The sequence below is a fragment of the Delphinapterus leucas genome, chromosome 15 (assembly GCF_059928025.1).
Source record: "Delphinapterus leucas isolate spDelLeu-1000000601 "Yukka" chromosome 15, BTC_Dleu_Yukka2, whole genome shotgun sequence".
NCBI lineage: Eukaryota > Metazoa > Chordata > Mammalia > Artiodactyla > Monodontidae > Delphinapterus > Delphinapterus leucas.
Window position 1 is genome coordinate 4009529 of NC_143143.1, and position 18964 is coordinate 4028492.

Genomic DNA, 18964 nt, shown 5'->3' on the forward strand with positions numbered 1-18964 from the left:
CCCGCCCACAGCAACGAAAACCCAACACAGCCAACATAAATAATAAAATAAAAGATATTAAAAAAAATTATATATATAAAAAAATACATTTATTTATTTATTTTTGGCTGCGTCGGGTCTTTGTTGCTGCGCACGGGCTTTCTCCAGCTGCTGTGTGCAGGCTTCTCATTGCAGTGGCTTCTCTTGTTGTGGAGCATGGGCTCTAGGCATGTGGGCTTCAGTAGTTGTGGCATGTAGGCTCAGTAGTTGTGGCTCACAGGCTTTAGGGTGCAGACTTAGTAGTTGTGGCGCACAGGTTTAGCTGCTCCATGGCATGTGGGATCTTCCCGAACCAGGGCTCGAACCCATATCCCCTGCATTGGCAGGCGGATTCTTAACCACTGCGACACCAGGGAAGTCCAGGCAAGTGGTTTTAATTACTGATATTTAGAAGACTTGTAGAATGCTCCTCAGAAGCCAGATCATATGTGTTTAAAAATAGAAAAATACATTAGGAAATTGGCTGCTATTCATTTCATTTAGGTCTAAGCTTTGAACGGCCCAAAATGAAGGCAGGCAGAACTTTGGCCTGAAAAGAATTTAAACCCAGTTCAAGTTACAGAAGAACAAATGAGTTCTAAGTTTTGCTGAACAGGAAACAAGGTCAAGGAGACAAAGTTTTAAAAAAGTAAATTTATTATTGTCAACACTGTACACATGTTCATGATTTCAGTTAGCTCAGCAACTGTGAAGACAGTTCTCAATGTTCCATGTTAAGACTCACAAGGTTCTGGGACTTCCCTGGTGGTCCAGTGGGTGAGACTCCATGCTCCCAATGCAGGGGGCCCAGGTTCAATCCCTGGTCAGGGAACTAGATTCCCCCATGCATGCCACAACTAAGAGTTCGCATGCCACAACTAAGAGTCCTCATGCTGCAACTAAGAAGCCCACATGCCACAACTGAAGATCCTGTATGCCGCAACTAAACGTGCCACAACGAAGATCCCATGTGCCACAACTGAGACCTGGTGCAGCCAAAATAAATAAATATTCAAAATTATTATTATTTTAAAATAAAGTCCTTGTATTTTATTTTTTATTATTTTATTTATTTATCCCCCCCCCCCCCCGCTTTTTCAGCTGCACCAGGTCTTAGTTGAGGCATATGGGGTCTTTGTTGAGGCATGCGGGATCTTTCATTACGGCACGTGGTCTCTTCGTTGCAGTGCTCAGGCTCCTCTCTAGTTGTGGCGTGTGGGTTGCAGGGCGTGTGGGCTCTGCAGTTTATGGCACGCGGGGTCTCTCATTGAGGCGTGTGAGTTCAATAGTTGTGGCATGCAGGCTTAGTTGCCCTGCAGCATGTGGGATCTTAGTTCCCTGACCAGGGATTGAACTTGTGTCCCCTGCATTGGAAGGCTGATTCTTTACCCCTGCACCACCAGGGAAGTCCCCAAATTTACTATTAAAAAAACAAACAAGACTCACAAGGTTCTGATGAAAAAGTTTCCAATCTGAAAAGCTGTGACCAAAACACAATTACAATTTTCTATGGCACAAACTTTCTGTGTACACGCACCCTGGAGACTGAGGTGTGGCTTTAAGCCGTTGCACTCTGCCTGGGGCTGGCTCACGTCTTCCCTGGGCAGCTGCTTAGACTGTAGTGTGGGAGAGGAGTGGCTAAAGAGAACCAAGGTTATATAGCCCTTTCCAGGAAGAGGGTGCATTTGCTTGCTCTGTTCCACCAAGCTGTCAGTCGCCAATGTGAAATAATACTGGGTGTGGTGGGGGAGAAATGGATGGAGGAGGGGGCTTCCCTGGTGGCGCAGTGGTTGAGAGTCCGTCTGCCGATGCGGGGGACGCGGGTTTGTGCCCCGGTCCGGGAGGATCCCATGTGCCGCGGAGCGTCTAGGCCCGTGAGCCATGCCCGCTGAGTCTGCGCGTCCGGAGCCTGTGCTCCGCAGCAGGAGAGGCCACGGCAGTGAGAGGCCCGCGTGCCGCAAAAAAAAAAAAAAAAAAAGATGGAGGAATATGAAAAACACATAGAACTCAGCATGGTTATAATGTTCAAATAGCTACTCAACACTGCAAGGATATCTATTCAAGTCCTTTGTTTTTGCAAAAGAACAGAACTAGATAGGGCCAGAATGGCCCTGTACCATAAAAGGACTGCTATTATGGGATGTGGTGACCACCTATGCAGTAATGTGAAAGTGCAAAATGGGACTGGGGAGAAATCATAGATGATTTTTTTGGGAGGAGGGTGATTTGGCAAGAAGATTCTAAACAAGGCAGGAAGCAAACAGCCCTACAGGATGTGATCATTCACAGGAAAGGAAGAGAAGCCTGGGCTGCAGCTGTGTGGACTGACCTTGTGTTCAAACAGGAAGGCTCACTGCCCTCCTCTACATAACCAATCAAGATCCTACAATTCCATGATTATTTGTTCTCACCACTATTTAATTATGTTGGAAACTCCTTTTGGGAGCTGTCCTTATTTCTTGTAGCATACACTATTCAAAATCGTAAATGGCTTTCCTCTGTGAGCATGTGTATGCATTTTTCTGGTGATAATGTGCACATAAAATTTACCATTTTATCTATTTTAAAGTGTACAATTCAGGGACATTTAGTATATTCCCAATGTTGTGCATCCATCACCATTACCTAGTTCCAGAACATCTTCATCACCCCCAAAGGAAACTGTACCTATTAAGCACTCACTCTCCCCAATCCCATTTCCCCTGCAACTGCTCATCTGCTTTCTGTCTCTAACGGTTTTGTCTATTCTGTACATAGGCAAATATCCATAAGCCTATGAATACTTTATATAAAAGGAATCATACAAGATGTGGCCTTTTGAAACTGGTTTCTTTCACTTAGCATGTTTTGAAGGCTCATCCACAGTGTAGCCAAATATCTTCATTCCCTTTCCACGGCTGAATAATATTCCACTCTATGGATATACTACACTCTGTTTACCATTCATCAGTTGGTGGACATCTGGGTTGTTTCCTCCATTTGGCTATTGCAAACAGTGCTTCTAACGAACATTCTTGTACAAGTTTTGCTGGAATACCTGCCCCATCTTATACCACTTATTATGCTGTATCTTATGATTTAGCAATAAACTGCTTATGGTTCCCTGTGTGTACCCTGTGCCTACAAAAAGTGATACCAGATTCCTGTGAGCATCTCTGAGAGTGGCACCGCCATCGAGGGGTGCTGATTCTCAATAAGTCTCCTTTGCTTCTCTGTCTGGACTGTGTAGAGGAATGGGTCTCGCAGAACACTGCATTACTATAAGCCTAAGCAGGTGCTGACTCTAATTGCAGCTGCTGTTCCAGGTGTCATTTCTTACCAGAGCAAATAAACATAACCTCTGGCAACTGGTATGCAGCCAATGATCTGGAAAATGCTTTTATTTTCTGACCAATAAGCCGAGAACACCAGAAGCAGTTGGCAAGGACCTTGATCATCTGTCAACCAACAGACAATCCACCGGACCACTATTCTAATGACACGCAAATAGAACCCAGTTAACAGGAAGTAGCAGGTACTTTACGATACATTAATATGGTGTATGTATGCCAGAAGGTGGGAGATAGATCTCTTGAAAATACAGAGATCTCTAATCTCTATGAATCTCTGGTGGCCTGGAGGTCATGTGCATATATATCAGGCTATTCCTTCCAAAGCTACGCACACATTGCTGTTATGTTGTATCCCCTACCACAAAGAAAGAAGTCAGACATTTGGGAGGCCTTTCTGGATTTTGGAATTAACATATATCACATCTGGATACATGGTTCTGATCCATTTACTGCTGATACAAAAGGCCAGGTTTAAGTAGGGTCTAAACCAAGAGAAGTCTTCCAGCTGCTATTGGACCCAGTGGTGTTCCAAGTGTCTACGGCAGACCAACATGCTGAACAGAGCTCGTAGCAGGAACTGACAGGAGAGTCAGAAAGGGGGCTGTGCTTCAAAAAGTAACCAACTCTGGGAATTCCCTGGTGGTCCAAAGGTTAGGACGTGGCACTTTCACTGTGGAGGCCCGGGTTCAATCCCTGGTTGGGGAACTAAGATCCTGAAATCTGTACAGTGTGGCCAAAAAAAAAAAAAAAAAAAAAAGTAACCAAGTCTTCTCCTTCTGAGAAACATCTCTGGGTCTGTGACCGAGTCTTGGAGTAGTCTAAATGCCTGATCAAGAACCAGTTTATAGGGCTTCCCTGGTGGCGCAGTGGTTGAGAGTCTGCCTGCCGATGCAGGGGACACGGGTTCGTGCCCTGGTCCGGGAAGATCCCACATGCCGTGGAGCGGCTGGGCCGTGAGCCATGGCCGTTGAGCCTGCGCGTCCGGAGCCTGTGCTCCGCAACGGGAGAGGCCACAACAGTGAGAGGCCCACATACTGCAAAAAAAAAAAAAGAAAAAAAAAAAAAAGAACCAGTTTATAGAGCTGGGCAATACTCCATTACCAACTGCAAGTAGAGTACATATGACCAGGCTTGAGCAGGCCCTGAATACAAGAAGTTGTCTGTTTATGCGCTTTGTCACATTTATAAATCAGGGCTTCCTGCTTAAAAAAGAAAACAACAACAACAAAGAGCTAATACTTATTATATATATAGACTTATCACGTGGCAAGAACCATTCTGGGTATTTTAATCTTCATAACAACCCTACAAGTAGATACGATTATGCTCTATACTTTACAGATAAGGAAATTTAGGCACAGAAAGATTTAAAAATTTGCCTAAGGTTCTTAACTACAGCTATCCAGGGTGAGTACTCAATAAATCTGTACTGACTTCATGAATAAGACATCCTTCTTCAAGGCAAAACAAAGGCTCAAACAGCAACAACAGAAATCATCCGTTCCTCCCAACTCAAACTAGATATGACATGTCCACAATAACAAGAACAGATCTGGGGGGAGCTGGCTCGTAAACCGGCTGAAAGACAATTCCAAATGAGAAGTTTAAAGTGTTTTAGGCAATAGCACAACTGCTAGAATACTGCCAGACACGATGATGACTTTGAAAAAAGAACATTTTTTGACATGTTCATCACTCAAGGCCATGCCACTGGTCAGGGTGGTGGTCACTCTAAAATATAAAGGCTGGTTGACAGGGATAAGCCTGGATGTGACGAAGCAATACCAGATTTTTCTAGTTGGCGTGGTATTTGTGATTACTATGTATGTGGCTGAATTAGTTTTCTTTTGTTTACTGTAACCTTAATCACATCTGCAAAGCCCTTTGCCATGTGAGATTAAAAACAAAACAAAACAAACCACAGGTTCTGGGGATTAGGGCATGGATTATCTTTGGAGGCCATTTTCTCTTCTCTAACACAGTCTGCCCTCTGGCTTCCAAAGACTGATATCCATCCCACATGCAAACTACAGTGACCTCATCTCAAGGACCCCAAAGATCTCATCCAGTATAACATCAACTCAAATTGCATCATCTAAATTAGGTATAGATGAGACTCTGGGTACGATCCACTATGGGACACACTTCCTCTCCATTTGTGGGCCTGGGAAACTAAAGAAACAAATTATCTGCTCCTAAAATACAATGATGGGACAGGCCTAGGACAGCATTTATAGATATTCTGGTTCAAAGGGGGAGAAAATGGAAGGAAAAAAGGAGTCACCATTCCTAATAAATTTAGAAATCCAGCTGGGCAAACTCCCTTATATTTCAGCTCTAAGCACAATCCTCTGTGGCTCACAGCTCTGTTCATGGCTTGAAGAGGAATAATCCTTCCTTTTTCAAGAAAGGTAGCATATGTTTGCAGCTGAGTAGTTTTTAATCAGCCTGTTTGCTGCTTATAGAATTTTGGGGGTCTGACAGACTTCTTTCATTTTGTACTGTCTCTTTCAGTCCAACCTGGCAGTGTTTCTACTGATATAAAATTCTCAAGAACCTTGTGGGTCTCCCATGTATGTCACAGGGATTCATTCCATTAAGACATGAAGCTCAGGGGCTTCCCTGGTGGCACAGTGGTTAAGAATCCGCCTGCCAATGCAGGCGACACAGGTTCGATCCCTGGTCCGGGAAGATCCCACATGCTTTGGCGCAACTAAGCCCATGCACCACAACTACTGAGCCCGCACTCTAGAGCCCACAAGCCACAACTACCGAGGCCCGCGTGTCTAGAGCCTGTGCTCCACAACAAGAGAAGCCAATGCAGTAAGAAGCCCACGCACTGCAACGAAGAGTAGCCCCTGCTCCCCGCAACTAGAGAAAGCCCGTGCACAGCAACGAAGAAAAAAAAAAAAAAAAAAGACATGAAGCTCATTCACAGATATTTCCTTGATAATCCCATCTCTACTTTTGGCTTCTGCTTAGATGGCTGAGGGATAATGCCCGAGTTTCCTAGAGGCTCCCTGGTTACACTGAGGGGATCTGTGAGTCACTCTCTCAGGCTCTTCAAAGAGCCTTTGTGTAACTGAACACTCTGACATTCTCAAGGCAGCCTTGGTTTTTTTCTCTAGAGCATGCTTTTCCTGACAGTCAATCTCTTAATTTTAGGGTCTTTTATCATCTGGAGAGTATGAGATTTTCAGAAACAATCAAGCCTGTTCCTTAAAAAAAAAAATCTATTTATTTATTTATTATTTTTGGCTGTGTTGGGTCTTCGTTGCTGTGTGCAGGCCTTCTCCAGTTGCGGTGAGCAGGGGATACTCTTCGTTGCAATGCGCGGGCTTCCCATTGAGGTGGCTTCTCTTGTTGCAGAGCAGAGGCTCCAGGCATGCGGGCTTCAGTAGCTGTGGCATGCGGGCTCAACAGTTGTGGCTTGTGGGCTCTAGAGTGCAGGCTCAGTAGTTGTGGTGCACGGGCTTAGTTGCTCCATGGCATGTGGGATCTTTCTGGACCAGGGCTCGAACGCTTGCCCCCTGCACCAGCAGGTAGATTCTTGACCACTGCGCCACCAGAGAAGTCCCACCTGTTCCTTTTTGTTAACAGCTCTCCTCTCAGTCTATCTCTTTCCACTTGCATTTTCTACTCTTCAATACTGTGCTTGGGGGACTTCCCTGGTGGTCCACTGGGTAAGACTCTGTGCTCCCAATGCAGGGGGCCTGGGTTCAATGCCTGGTTGGAGAACTAGATCCCGCATGCATGCCTCAACTAAGAGTCCGCATGCCACAAATAAAGATCCTACATGCCAAAACTAAGACCCAGCAGAGACAAAAAAAAAAAAAAAAAAAATACTGTGCTTGGAAACTTCAGTTAAATGTCGTTTCACCATTTACAAGTTCTACTTTCTTCATAATTGCTGGACACAAGTCAGCTAAGCTTTCTGCCATTATATAACAAGGATTCCCTTTCCTCCAGTTTTCAATAACATGTTCTCCATTTCCTTCTGAGTCCTCACCAGCACTGCCTTTCGTGTCCATATTTCTACTAACAGTCTGTTCAAGGTGATTTAAGTGTTCTCTAAGGTAATTTAGGCTTTGCCCATAATGGTCCTCACTTACTTCTGAGCCCTCAACGGTGGTTTCTAATGTCTGTATTTCTACTAATGGTCTGTTCAAGGCAATCTATGTATTTTTCTATCATGCTTCTCAAAATTCTTCCAGTTTCTACCCATTGCCCAATTCCAAACCCATTTCTACATTTTAAGGTATCTGTTACAGCAGCATTCTACTTCTGGTTCCAAAATTTATTTTCTATTGCTGCTATAACAAATTGCCACAAACTTATTAGCTAAATATAACACAAATTTATTATTTTATAGTTTTATAGGTCAGAAGTCCAGCATGGATCTCATCAGACTAAAATCAAGGTGCTGGTGGGCTATGTTATCTACTGGAGGTTCTAGGAGACAATCTGTTTGCTGCTCATCTGGAATGTCAGAGGATTCAGTTCTTTGAGGTTGTAGGACTTGAAGTCCCCATTTTCTTGGCAGCTATAAACAGAAGGTTATTCTCTGCTTCTGGAAGCTCTCAAGTTCCTTGGCTCATGGCCTTCTTCCTCTACCTTCACAGAGAGCAACAGGAGGTAAAATTCTTCTTGTGTCTCTCTGACTCTTTGTCCATCATTCCATCTTTGTCTGATCAGAGAAAAGCTCACTCTGCTTTTAAGAAGTCATGTGATTAGACTGGATTTACCTGGATAATTCATGATAATCTTCCCTATTTCAAGTTCCATAACCTGAATCACATTTGGAAAGTCCCTACTGCCATGTAAGGAAATATATCCAAAGATTTATAGGTTCCAGAGATTAGGACATGGGACATCTTTGGGGAACATTATTCTGCCTACCAAACCTGTGGCAAACAGCAAAGTCATGGAGCCATTTGCCTAGGTTCAAATTCCTGCTACGCCAATTACTACCTGTGTGACCATGTTTACTTGGGCTCTCTGTGTGTCAGTTGTGTCATGTGTAAAATGAGGATAATAGTACCTATCTGTGGTGGAGACCTGGAGACTATTAACTGCCCCAAATAGCCATTTCCCACTTTATTTTCTTGGTCACAAAACCCACTCCTTACCCTTCAAATTTAAGCTGGAGAAAAATTCGGCCAGCTAGGAACTATATATGCTATCTGCCTTGGAGCCAGGTTGTGGCCATATGACTCAGTTTAGACCGATAGGGTATGAGCAGAAATAATATATATAATTTCTGCTTCACTTAAAACTTAGAAGCTGCCTGCCTGGCAACTTGTCTCTGTCTCTCTCCTTTTCTACGGGCTGGAGTGCAAATGTGGCTGCAACCTAGTCACAATTATGCAGATAAGAACACCACCTTAGTGAAGCCATGAGATCAAGAAACCTAGGTCTTTGAATGACCTCATGGGACAGATTTGCCCCACCTGCCAGGCAGGGCTGGACTATCATATGAGAGAGAAATAGACTTCTGTATTATATAAATCAATGTATTTAATAGCTGTAAAGTGCCCAGACACATAAGGAGTGCTATACAGTGATGTTCTTCTTACTCACTGCATTATTTTGAATTCTGGAGGTTGTAATTCTACTTAATGTCTCAGGCCACCAGTCTCCTACAGAAAACAGATAAGCAACAGTAGTGCAATGTGACTTAATTAAAATGTGTAATAAGGGACTCCCCTGGTGGTGCAGTGGATGAGAATCTGCCTGCCAATGCAGGGGACACAGGCTCAATCCCTGGCCCAGGAGGATACTACATGCCGCGGAGCAACTAAGCCTGTGTGCCACAACTACTGAGCCTGTGCTCTAGAGCCCGTGAACCACAACTACTGAAGCCCACAAGCCACAACTACTGAAGCCCGCGCGCCTAGAGCCCGTGCTCGGTAACAGAAGCCACTGCAATGAGAAGCCTGCATACCGCAACGAAGAGTAGCCCCTGCTCGCTGCAACTAGAGAAAAGCCTGGGCACAGCAATGAAGACTCAACGCGGCCAAAAATAAGTTAATTAAAATGTGTAATAACACATTTTATTTAAATAGTAAAGAGAAGAGGAACCGAAAGTTATTGAATTCATACGTGCCAGGCATTTACTATGTTACATTTGACCGAGAAATAGTTCTAAGAGGCTGCAGAGATGAGGAAACAGAGGCTCAGGGGTTAGGTCCCTTCCTTGAGATCATTCTAGCCTGGGGTAGCTTCAGAGCTTATTTTTCCCACAATATTCACTGCCCCCTCTGCCCAAAAGGCAGGTTAATGGGGGAGTTGCAAATCAGTCAATAAGCCCCCCTGAATCATGTTACTCACATAGATGTTCGGTACTTGATGTCATCTTTTTCAGCCAGTTCTTCACAAGTGAGACCGTTGTGCTCTTTCCAGAGTCCCTGACACTTCCTACAGGTTTCCTGGGGAAAAAGGAGAGACACAAAGACAGCTCTTGGTGAGTAGACACCATATACGTCTCTGTTTAACAATCAGGAATGCGAAACAAGCTTCACTTGGCTTGATTCTTTCAGAGGATCTCTCTCCTTTTCAGCAGGGATATTTCTAAAGACATCTCAATAGAAGCTGTAAGAATCATTATAAGAAAGCATGGGGAAATTTTTCTCTCCTTGGATCAAAAGAAAGTGTCGCTCCCATCACCCAAGGTTTATAAGGTTTTCTAAAATGCCAGGAGTCACCTGAAAAACTACAGAAGATAAATTTATATGATCTTGGTTTTTTAAAAATAAAATACTGTGAGCTGCTTGAGGTCTGGTTCTGCCCAGCGTTCCAGTGTTGGTCTGGCACAGACCACTTGTGTTGAACTGAAGTGAAGAACAGTCTAGATTAGGATCACTAGGGGTCCTTAGGGGAGACATTCCCTCAGTCATCCCTCACTCATAAACATGGATATCATCCTCCATAGCTTAACTTCATTTATAAACATAAATTCAAAATAATTACTAATTTTTATTCTAGGACTCCTCACAGTTTATAAAATATTTTCACATGTGCCAGAAACCATCTCACATCAGTAACAGGAATTTAAAGAAACATTAATGCAGTTTAATTTCCATAAATAGAAACCACAACCCTAATAAGTACAATGAAGGAAGAAATGGTGGTGTCAGCTTTGTTTGGCCTGGTGCGACAGTGAAGGCTTGAGGACGTGGAGTCTGAGATCAGGAAGATGAGTCAAAGAAAGCAGAAGGAGAATAGCATTCCAGACAGAGCAACAGTAAGAGAAAGACTCTAGTAGATGAAACTGGCCGAGTTTGGTTCCTGTAGCTGGACTGCAGGCAGTGAAAACAGGCCTGGTGAGGCCCGCTGGAGCCCGTCCATGTGAGGCTTTGTAGGATGTGATTATCAGTTTGACCTTTATCCTAAGAGTGGTAGGGAAGCATCGAAAGGTGTCAAACATGGAAGTAACATGAGCAGGTTTGTGATTTTAAAAGATGATTCTGCGTGGAGAACAGAGCAGAGGGAGAAAAGAGTGGAAGTGTAAGACACTAGGAAGCTATTAAAGTCATTCAGGAGAGAGACTATGGAGGCCCCGGTCAGGTAGGTGAGGACATGAAGGAAAGTTGACTGATTTAAGAGAAATTTAGGAAGTAAAACTGGCTGGCTTGGTGACGGCCTGGCTCTGGGAATGAGGAGAGGGAGGTATCACCCTGATGCCTTGGTTTCTGGTTTGTGCAACCCAAGATAATAGCGACATGGATGGAGCTTGGGAACAGTGGAAAAGGCCTGGCTTGGGAGGAGGGAGGGCAGGTGTTAAGATCCCGAGTTTGATCTTGGCAGTAATGACACAGGGGGACCTGTGGGACACCCAGTGGAGATGTCAGGCAGGGAGCTGGGGGTACATGTTTAGCATCTGGAAGTACCTGGGGTAGAGCTCGCCAGGAGATGTGCTAGATTATATCTTCACATCAGTTCTAGAAACATCTCCTACCTCTGTATTCTCCACTTACTACTGAACTTTCTGTAATATATACTGCTGAGATGACTCTAACAAGGTGCAGAGTGGTATACATAGTAAAGATACTACCACTTCTACATCAAAAAAGGTGGTGGTGGGAGAATATAGTGATATATAAAATCAACCTGAAAGGATAGCCAAGTAATTGGTAGTACTGATTGTCCCGAGTGGCTGGAAAGTGGGGTGAGACTTCTTACTGTAAGCTCTTTGTACCTTTTGTATCTTGTACTAAACCTAATTAAAATATAAAATTTTAAAAGAGAAAGAGAAATAAAATGGACTGCTTGAGGAACTGAGAACCTGAATAACTCTCATAAAAAGGCTTCAATCAATGGCATGGGGTGGGGTGGGGTTAGAGATGAGCTGATCAGAGATTCTCTATTAAATGCTGTTGCTTCCGAGGTCCTGGTCTGCTGCTCTCTGGTCCACTACCTACATCTCTGTCAGTAAACAGAAGCTAAATCAGTACTGACTTCATTACTACACACCCAAACGTAAAGCAGCGTAAAACCCATTTTTTTAAAAAAACCCATTTTTAAAAGACCTTGTGCCTGACTATTCTGGGAAACTGGAGGATAAACAACAGCTGGAGAATAAATGAGCTAATATCTATATCTTAACCTTCAAAACAATGCTAACCTAGCCACCCACCAGGAATAACATCTTGGAAACAATGCATGGCATTTAGAGAGTGCTTTCCAGCATTCCTGGTGATCCAGTTATTAATTCATGGGACCTTCTTCATAAGGGAAGAACCCATTTTCTAGGTGAGGCACAGGTCCATGACAGCAAGATGACCTGGCCAAGCTGAGTCAGCTGTGAGGGGTCACCACGAAGCCACTGCTTACTTCCAATGTCACAGCGGCTCTCCTGTAGGTCCATGTGTGGTTTTTCAGGCATGTACTTCTCATTGAAGGGCTGAGGGGTCCCAGAGAATAAAAATGAAATGTCTTTTGAAGAGACTAGCTAGTTGGACATTGAAACCCACAATTAAAAGAAGGCAAGCAAATAGCAGGCTGGGTGAATTTTACATTTGGACCTTTCTGTGTGTTGTTTCTTTACAACGTACCCTCTCTTCTAAACACAGCGTATACTTCACTAAGCTGTAATTCTCTCCTCTCAAGTACAGCTAGGCTTTGTTCCTAAATGCAACAAATGCTTAAACAATATTAGGCAGAAGAAATGTTCTTCAATGTTTCTAACGTGAAGATAATCAATTCTTCAAAGTAAGGTTAATGAAAGTCCCAAGGACCATTTTGGAGGGTGGAGTACAACGCTGACAAGTAACTTCAAAACATGAAGGACATGCATATCTTGGCTGTCAAATCTAATTGGAGAGGCTTCCCATCGCCTGTGTGCGTTTTCAGATCAGGAGGAAACATGAATTCATCATCGGCCCGAATACAACAGAGAAGGCAGCTCCTTCCTTCTTGATGAGGAAGGCGTGCACACACTGGTTGACTCAGCAGCTACCAGTCCATGTTCCTCGTGACATCAGAGAGATTTCCGGTTAAGTTTTACGTTGCCCTTTAGTGCGCAAGATGCATCAAGGTGTTTTGACTATTCATTAAGGTCTTAACTTTGTACTCTAAAGAAAGTACTCGACAGTTTCTCTTCATCCATTTTCTGCTGCTTAAATAATGTTTACTGGGTAAGGCAGAAGATCAAGTTTGGTTTCAGATGACCCTGTCAGGGAGCTGACATTTCTTCAAAGAACCAGCTTCCTAAAAGACTAGCAGACAGTGTCCAGGTCATCATCTACGCATAGCAGGGCTTCCTGCTGCTGGCAAAGAACCTGAGAAATGAGACCAAGGGTCCAAGTCGCCAGACTCTGCACTTCTTGCTCGCCGTCCCTCCAGGCCTGCTCTGAAGTTTCTTGGTTCCCTGTGCATCCTGCATCTTTCCTGCTTGACTTCCAGCCTTGTCTCAGAAGCGCAACACAGTAGAAACTGCTCACTTATTTCTGAATGGTTCCTCCAGTGAAACTTCCAGACTCACTATCCAGGGGAGAGAAGTCTGCTGGCCTAAGATATGGGGTATGGGGCTGTGGCCAATTCATATCAAATCTCTGAAATTCCAGCTCTCTGCTTTGCCATCTCAGGTACTCAAAAACTGGTGGGGCTGTAAATCCTCACACCTCTTAAGTAAAAGATGAGGCCCGGGCACCTGACCATTCACAAGTGCTTAGCATACTCCAGAAGCCACAGGGCTATGGGCATTCAGGCCACATGTGTCTTCCAGCTGTCAAAGTCACTGGTTCTCCCCACCTCAAGACCCAAATGACATACGGATGCTAGCCAAAGCCAGAAAGAGTTCGATTTTAAGACAGGAAAACAGACAATGAGATGGATGCTGGAACCCTTGGGAATCAATAAAGCTTGGCAAAGTCAAAGCTCAGGCAGAATCAGTGGGCTTTTCTTCCTTTCACTAAGGGAATTTGAGGATCTCTATTTTCTCTACGGCAAGGATGCCAAGGAAGTCAGATATGTGAGCAAACCAAGTACAGCACAGTGGAGGTAAGTATAATAGTGTACACATGTATGTGTGCATGTGCACACACGAGCACACAAGAGACAGCAAAGGGGGTGGGGCTAAGTCAGACAAGGATTCTTTGAGGAGTTGGTGTCTTCATGGGACTGAATAAAACCAGCATCGTGAGGACTTCCCTGGTGATCCAGTGGTAGAGAATCCACCTTACAATGCAGGGGATGCAGGTTCGATCCCTGGTCAGTAACCTGAGATCCCAGATGCTGCGGGGCAACTAAGCCTGCGCGACACAACTACTGAGCTTGTGCGCCTCAACTAGAGAGAAGCCTGCACGCCGCAAAGAAGGTCCCTCGTGCTGCAACGGAGACCCGATGCAGCCAAAACAAACAAAAATTAAAATACGACCGCATCATGAGTGATGAGAACATCCAGGCAACCAATAAAGTACTGCTCACATCTGGACTGACATCTCTTAGGGAGTGCCTTTCCCAGCTACAACAGCCATTAAAGTACGCAAAACGTAGAACCAGGGAATTCTCTGGAGGTCCAGTGGTCAGGACTCTGTGCTTTCACTGCTGAGGGCGTGGGTTTAATCCCTGGTCCGGGAACTAAGTTCCCACAAGCCACACGGCATGTCCAAAAAAGAAGTAGAACCAGACTCTCAATCAAACATTTCAACAATGAAACATATTCAAAGTGTTAATATTTTAATGAACACAAAAGGTTTTCATATTATTAAATAGAATTGTTTTGTTTTGGGCTTCCCTGGTGGCGCAGTGGTTGGGAGTCCGCCTGCCGATGCAGGGGACACGGGTTCGTGCCCCGGTCCGGGAAGATCCCACATGCCACGGAGCGGCTGGGCCCGTGAGCCATGGCCGCTGAGCCTGCGCGTCCGGAGCCTGTGCTCCACCACGGGAGAGGCCACGACAGTGAGAGGCCCGTGTACCGCAAAAAAAAAAAAAAAAAAAAAAAAAAAATTGTTTTTTAAATAAAATTATTTAAAAGTATTTATTTCATCCTACCCTTTACAATTTTCTGTATTTATGTATATTTTGCAATGTATGTTACAACAGTAGTACAGACACATAATTTATAAATAAATAAATACATACTTTGGGGGGAATTCTGTACGCATTTTTTTCCAATACAGAGAGCAATCGCAAAGTTGTGCCATCTACTACCCTAGATATCAGAAAGTCACAGAAGGGATCCAGACATGGCAGCAACCTGCCTGGGCTTGCGTTTCCAAATGCTTTGATGGACTGAAGAGGCTGAGACTAGAGGCAAGAGGACAGTTAAGCAGCAACTGAAGAGTCTATGGGACTGGGTTGGGGAAAACATGGACTTGGATCAAGTGATGAAGGAGGAGGAGCAGATCTGAGTGAGGGTGGGAGGCAGAGGTGAGAACAGAAGTTTAATTTTAAACGAGCTTATTTATTCACTCTCAATATTTGCTGAATTTTTATCATTGGTTGAGGGCTGTATGAGATGCTGGGGATACAGCATTAAGCAAGTTAGACTCAGTGTCTAACTTCTTGCAGCTTATGTTCTGCTGAAGAAAAGAGACATTAGACAAGCTGGATATACAGCTACAACTGTGACAGGAACATTCAGAGGAAAAGCACTGGGTGCTGTAGAAGAGCGGAGTTAAATTAGCCCAGCAATCAGGAAAGGCTTTGTGAGGACGTGATGTTGAAGCTGAGCCCTGAGGGATGAGCAGAGTTAGCCAGATACGGGGGAAGGGTGTTCCAGGCAGAGGGGAGAGGATGTGTGAAGGCTTTGGCACAGGTGAGGGCCTGTCTCATTCAAAGACCACAGAGGGAGTTGGTATTGGCTGGAGCCCAAGGGGGAGAGCTGAGAGTAGACAGTGGTGAATCCTGGTGCAGCCGCTGAGGCTGGAGGGAGGTGTTTGGAAAGCCAGGCTAAATAGGTGGGAAGTGCAATGATCTAATTCACATTTTCAAAAGATCACTCTGGCAGCTGATGGCTTGCTAGGTTGTAGGACCTTGCAGTGACCCCCTCACTGAACTAGGGTCTGGTAAATAACTTTTAGGGGAACAAGCCCTAGGGTCTGGATTCAGTTCTTGGGCAGACTTCCTCCACAGCCCTCCACAAATAAGGCCACAACCTCCCTCCTGAACCAAGCTGTGCCAATGCTGAGCCTGGCAGAGGTGAGGCTGACCTGTGACCAGCAAACGGCAACATACCTATCTTTTCTTGTTAGGAATAAGAGGACCACTTTTCCTACACGATTTCAGAAAGGGACTTCATTATTATTTTAAAAAGGAGATTGTTTTTTTCAGTTTTGGCTCTTTAGATGAGTTTCTCATTGAAATGTCATCTATATGGTATGGAACATCTTTAACAAGAGTCTTGAACTCAGACATCTCACCCGAGACCCTGGTTCAAGGTTTCAGACATATACACCTTCTGGTACAGGCTGTTTACACACACATTTCACTTAGTCTTCACAGCAATTCTACAAGGGAAGTACTGGCCATTTTCCACCCCCCCCTTTTTTTTTTAAGTAAATGAGAAAGGAAGGCTCAGAGAGGCAAATTAACTTGTTTAAGGTCACAGAGCTATGGACTCAAGTCTGCTCAAATCCATTTACACTCCCCACTCTATTCTCACTGACTCCAGCACGGTGTCTGTGAGCAAGAACAGGTCATTGTTTACTGGAAGCCCTGAGGTTACAATGGGCATCTTGTGTAAGGAGACCACAGACGAAAGGTCAGTGAGGTCACGTAGAACCAAGCGTCAGGGTAGCAAAGGTGTGGACACCGAGCTGCAGCTGTGCAGGATGCCTGCTTCCCTGCGTTTCCTGGAGAGCTGGGAATGACCCATTAAGAGGCAGGATGGACTAGGATTAAACACGAGGACACCTTTTATTAATGATAATGATAGGAACCTGCTAATCACAAAGTAATCCTGGACTGGACACACGTGAGGAAGTAGCTGTTCCTGTCGCTTTCAGCCAGTTGCATGTCTGGCGGGGCACTGACGGAAGTGTGTTTTTAGATTCCCACTAGATGTACAAACGTGAGTATTCCACACCAGAACCAAATATCAGTTACCTGGTCCTTCCCTCAACCAGCCCCTGGAACTTTACTTGTAAATACTGGCCGCTCACTTCCCCAAAAGTGGCCAGGATTAGGATACATGAAGACCTGCCAGTGAGAATGCTTGAGGTGATTTACCATCACCAACCCTGTGATTCAGTGCAGACCATTTCTGCACTGAAAGGAGTAAGGACACCTTCACTTTCCCTCCCTCGCTCCCTTCAACAAATACCTCCTGAGCGCTGCCACGAGGACCAGGCACTGTTCTCAGCAAACGATCACTGAACAAATGAAGTCCCTGCCCTCCCCGAGTCTACAGTCTGGGAGTGCTGGAGTGGGTGGATCGCCAAACAGATAAACGTCTAGTCTGTAGGAAGACAAGGAGCACCCAGGGGAACTAAAGCAAGGTGAGGGGCAAAGAGGTGTGAAGGACAGCCCTGCGCAGAGGTGGCGTGTCAGCTCAAACCTGAAGGGTATCTGGTAGAGGAGTGGGAGCAGGATGGAGGATGGTCAAGTGAGCCAGGAGAGAAGGAGAGAAGCTCAGAGAAACAGCTGTCCCAGGTCTCACGTCCGTCCTGAGCCAGCACCCAAGGCCAGCACTGTTGGCCTCCTGCCAGTGCCACACGCTCAACACCCTCAACCTCGCAAAGCTCTGCCTAGGTGTCCTTTCTCTGCTGGCGACAACTACTCATCAGCTCTCATTTCAAGTACCGGGGGCTCTGGAAAACCCAAATGACATGGGCAAAAGTTGGCACTCTTTCTCTGGACTCTTGGAGCCCTTGGCTCCAACTCTATCACAGTAGCACTTTTAATAGTGTCTTGTAATTATCTGGTTACATCACATCTCCAAGGAGCCAAGCACTCCTTGCAGGCACAGACTATGCCCTGCTGATCACTACAGACAGGCTTGGAATGGAGGGTTCAATTCATCTATTCAAAAAATGTTATCCTTTGAGTGCCTGTTATGTGCCACATGGGGATACACCGGCGAGTAAGCCAGCAAAATTCCTGACTGAAAGGAGCTTACAATGTTCTACACTGTGTCTCAGCTATCTTTGGGTTTCTAGGGCCTTACACTAGGTCTGAGACAAGCAAGGGGCTGAAGGTATGAAAAATTACAGAGAGATGAAGGCTGGCAAGACAAAGCACATTCCTCTCCGTACAGAGTTACAAATACAACCCCACCCCTACTCCTGGGATGTATGCATTTTACGTGGGAAAAAGGCATATGAAACCTCTTAGTAAACTGAACCCCTTCCCAAAAGAACATTAGTTCCTTCCTATCATATCTTTTTCTTTATAGTTATACAAAATATAATGATGATTTTATGAGAAAATCAAGCTATATGTAAGACAATTTCAAGTTAATTCGTTAGAGTTTATGCCTTAAGGATACGGGCTACGCCTTTTCCACTGTGGTTCCTTTCTTTGCTCCCTAATCACCTTCCCCAACCTAATGCATAAAACTTACAGATCAGTTATTACCAAGAAGCTAATGGCCAAATGCCTGCAGATGGTGCTTGAGAAAGCACTGCATATATTTCAAATAAGACATTCTTTGTTGATTTTCTCCTGTAGCTCCAATATGTGGAAACTGATCTCTCTTCATTTCCAATGAAAGGAGCTTCACCAACTATACTGCTTGTGCGAGCCTCTACTTTAGAGAGATTAAGACTCAAAAATCACGGTCAAGACTTCCCTGGTGGTGCAGTGGTTAAGAATCCGCCTGCCAATGCAGGGGACACGGGCTCGAGCCCTGGTCCGGGAAGATCCCCCATGCGGCGGAGCAACTAAGCCCATGCGCCACAATTACTGAGCCCGCACTCTAGAGCCCACGAGCCACAACTGCTGAGCCTGTGTGCCAAAACTACTGAAGCCCACGCACCTGGAGCCCGTGCTCCACAACAAGAGAAGCCACCGCAGTGAGAAGCCCACGCACCACAACGAAGAGTAGCCACCGCTCGCTGCAACTAGAGAAAGCCTGCGCAGCAACGAAGACCCAACACAGCCAAAAATAAATAAATAAATTTATAAATTAAAAAAAATCACCGTCAGCCTGGCTCTTTCCTTCTCCCACCCAG

The 18964-nt window shown here is 44.9% G+C and overlaps 1 protein-coding gene across 12 annotated transcripts in view; it reads right to left on the reverse strand.

Annotated features, from left to right (window-relative positions):
* RNF216 (ring finger protein 216) overlaps nt 1-18964 on the reverse strand; it is a 171987-nt gene that overhangs the window by 21865 nt on the left and 131158 nt on the right. For 11 of the 12 annotated variants that reach the window (XR_016387720.1, XM_022565467.2, XM_089895553.1 and 8 more), the window contains one exon: nt 9681-9778. Coding sequence is in view for 9 of the 12 variants with exons in the window: in XM_022565467.2 (XP_022421175.1) it covers nt 9681-9778 (98 nt within the window). In the remaining 3 variants the exon portion in view is untranslated. Of the gene's footprint in view, nt 1-93; nt 8990-9680; nt 9779-18964 lie in introns of those variants that run through there. The other variant, XM_089895555.1, reaches the window with a different exon arrangement.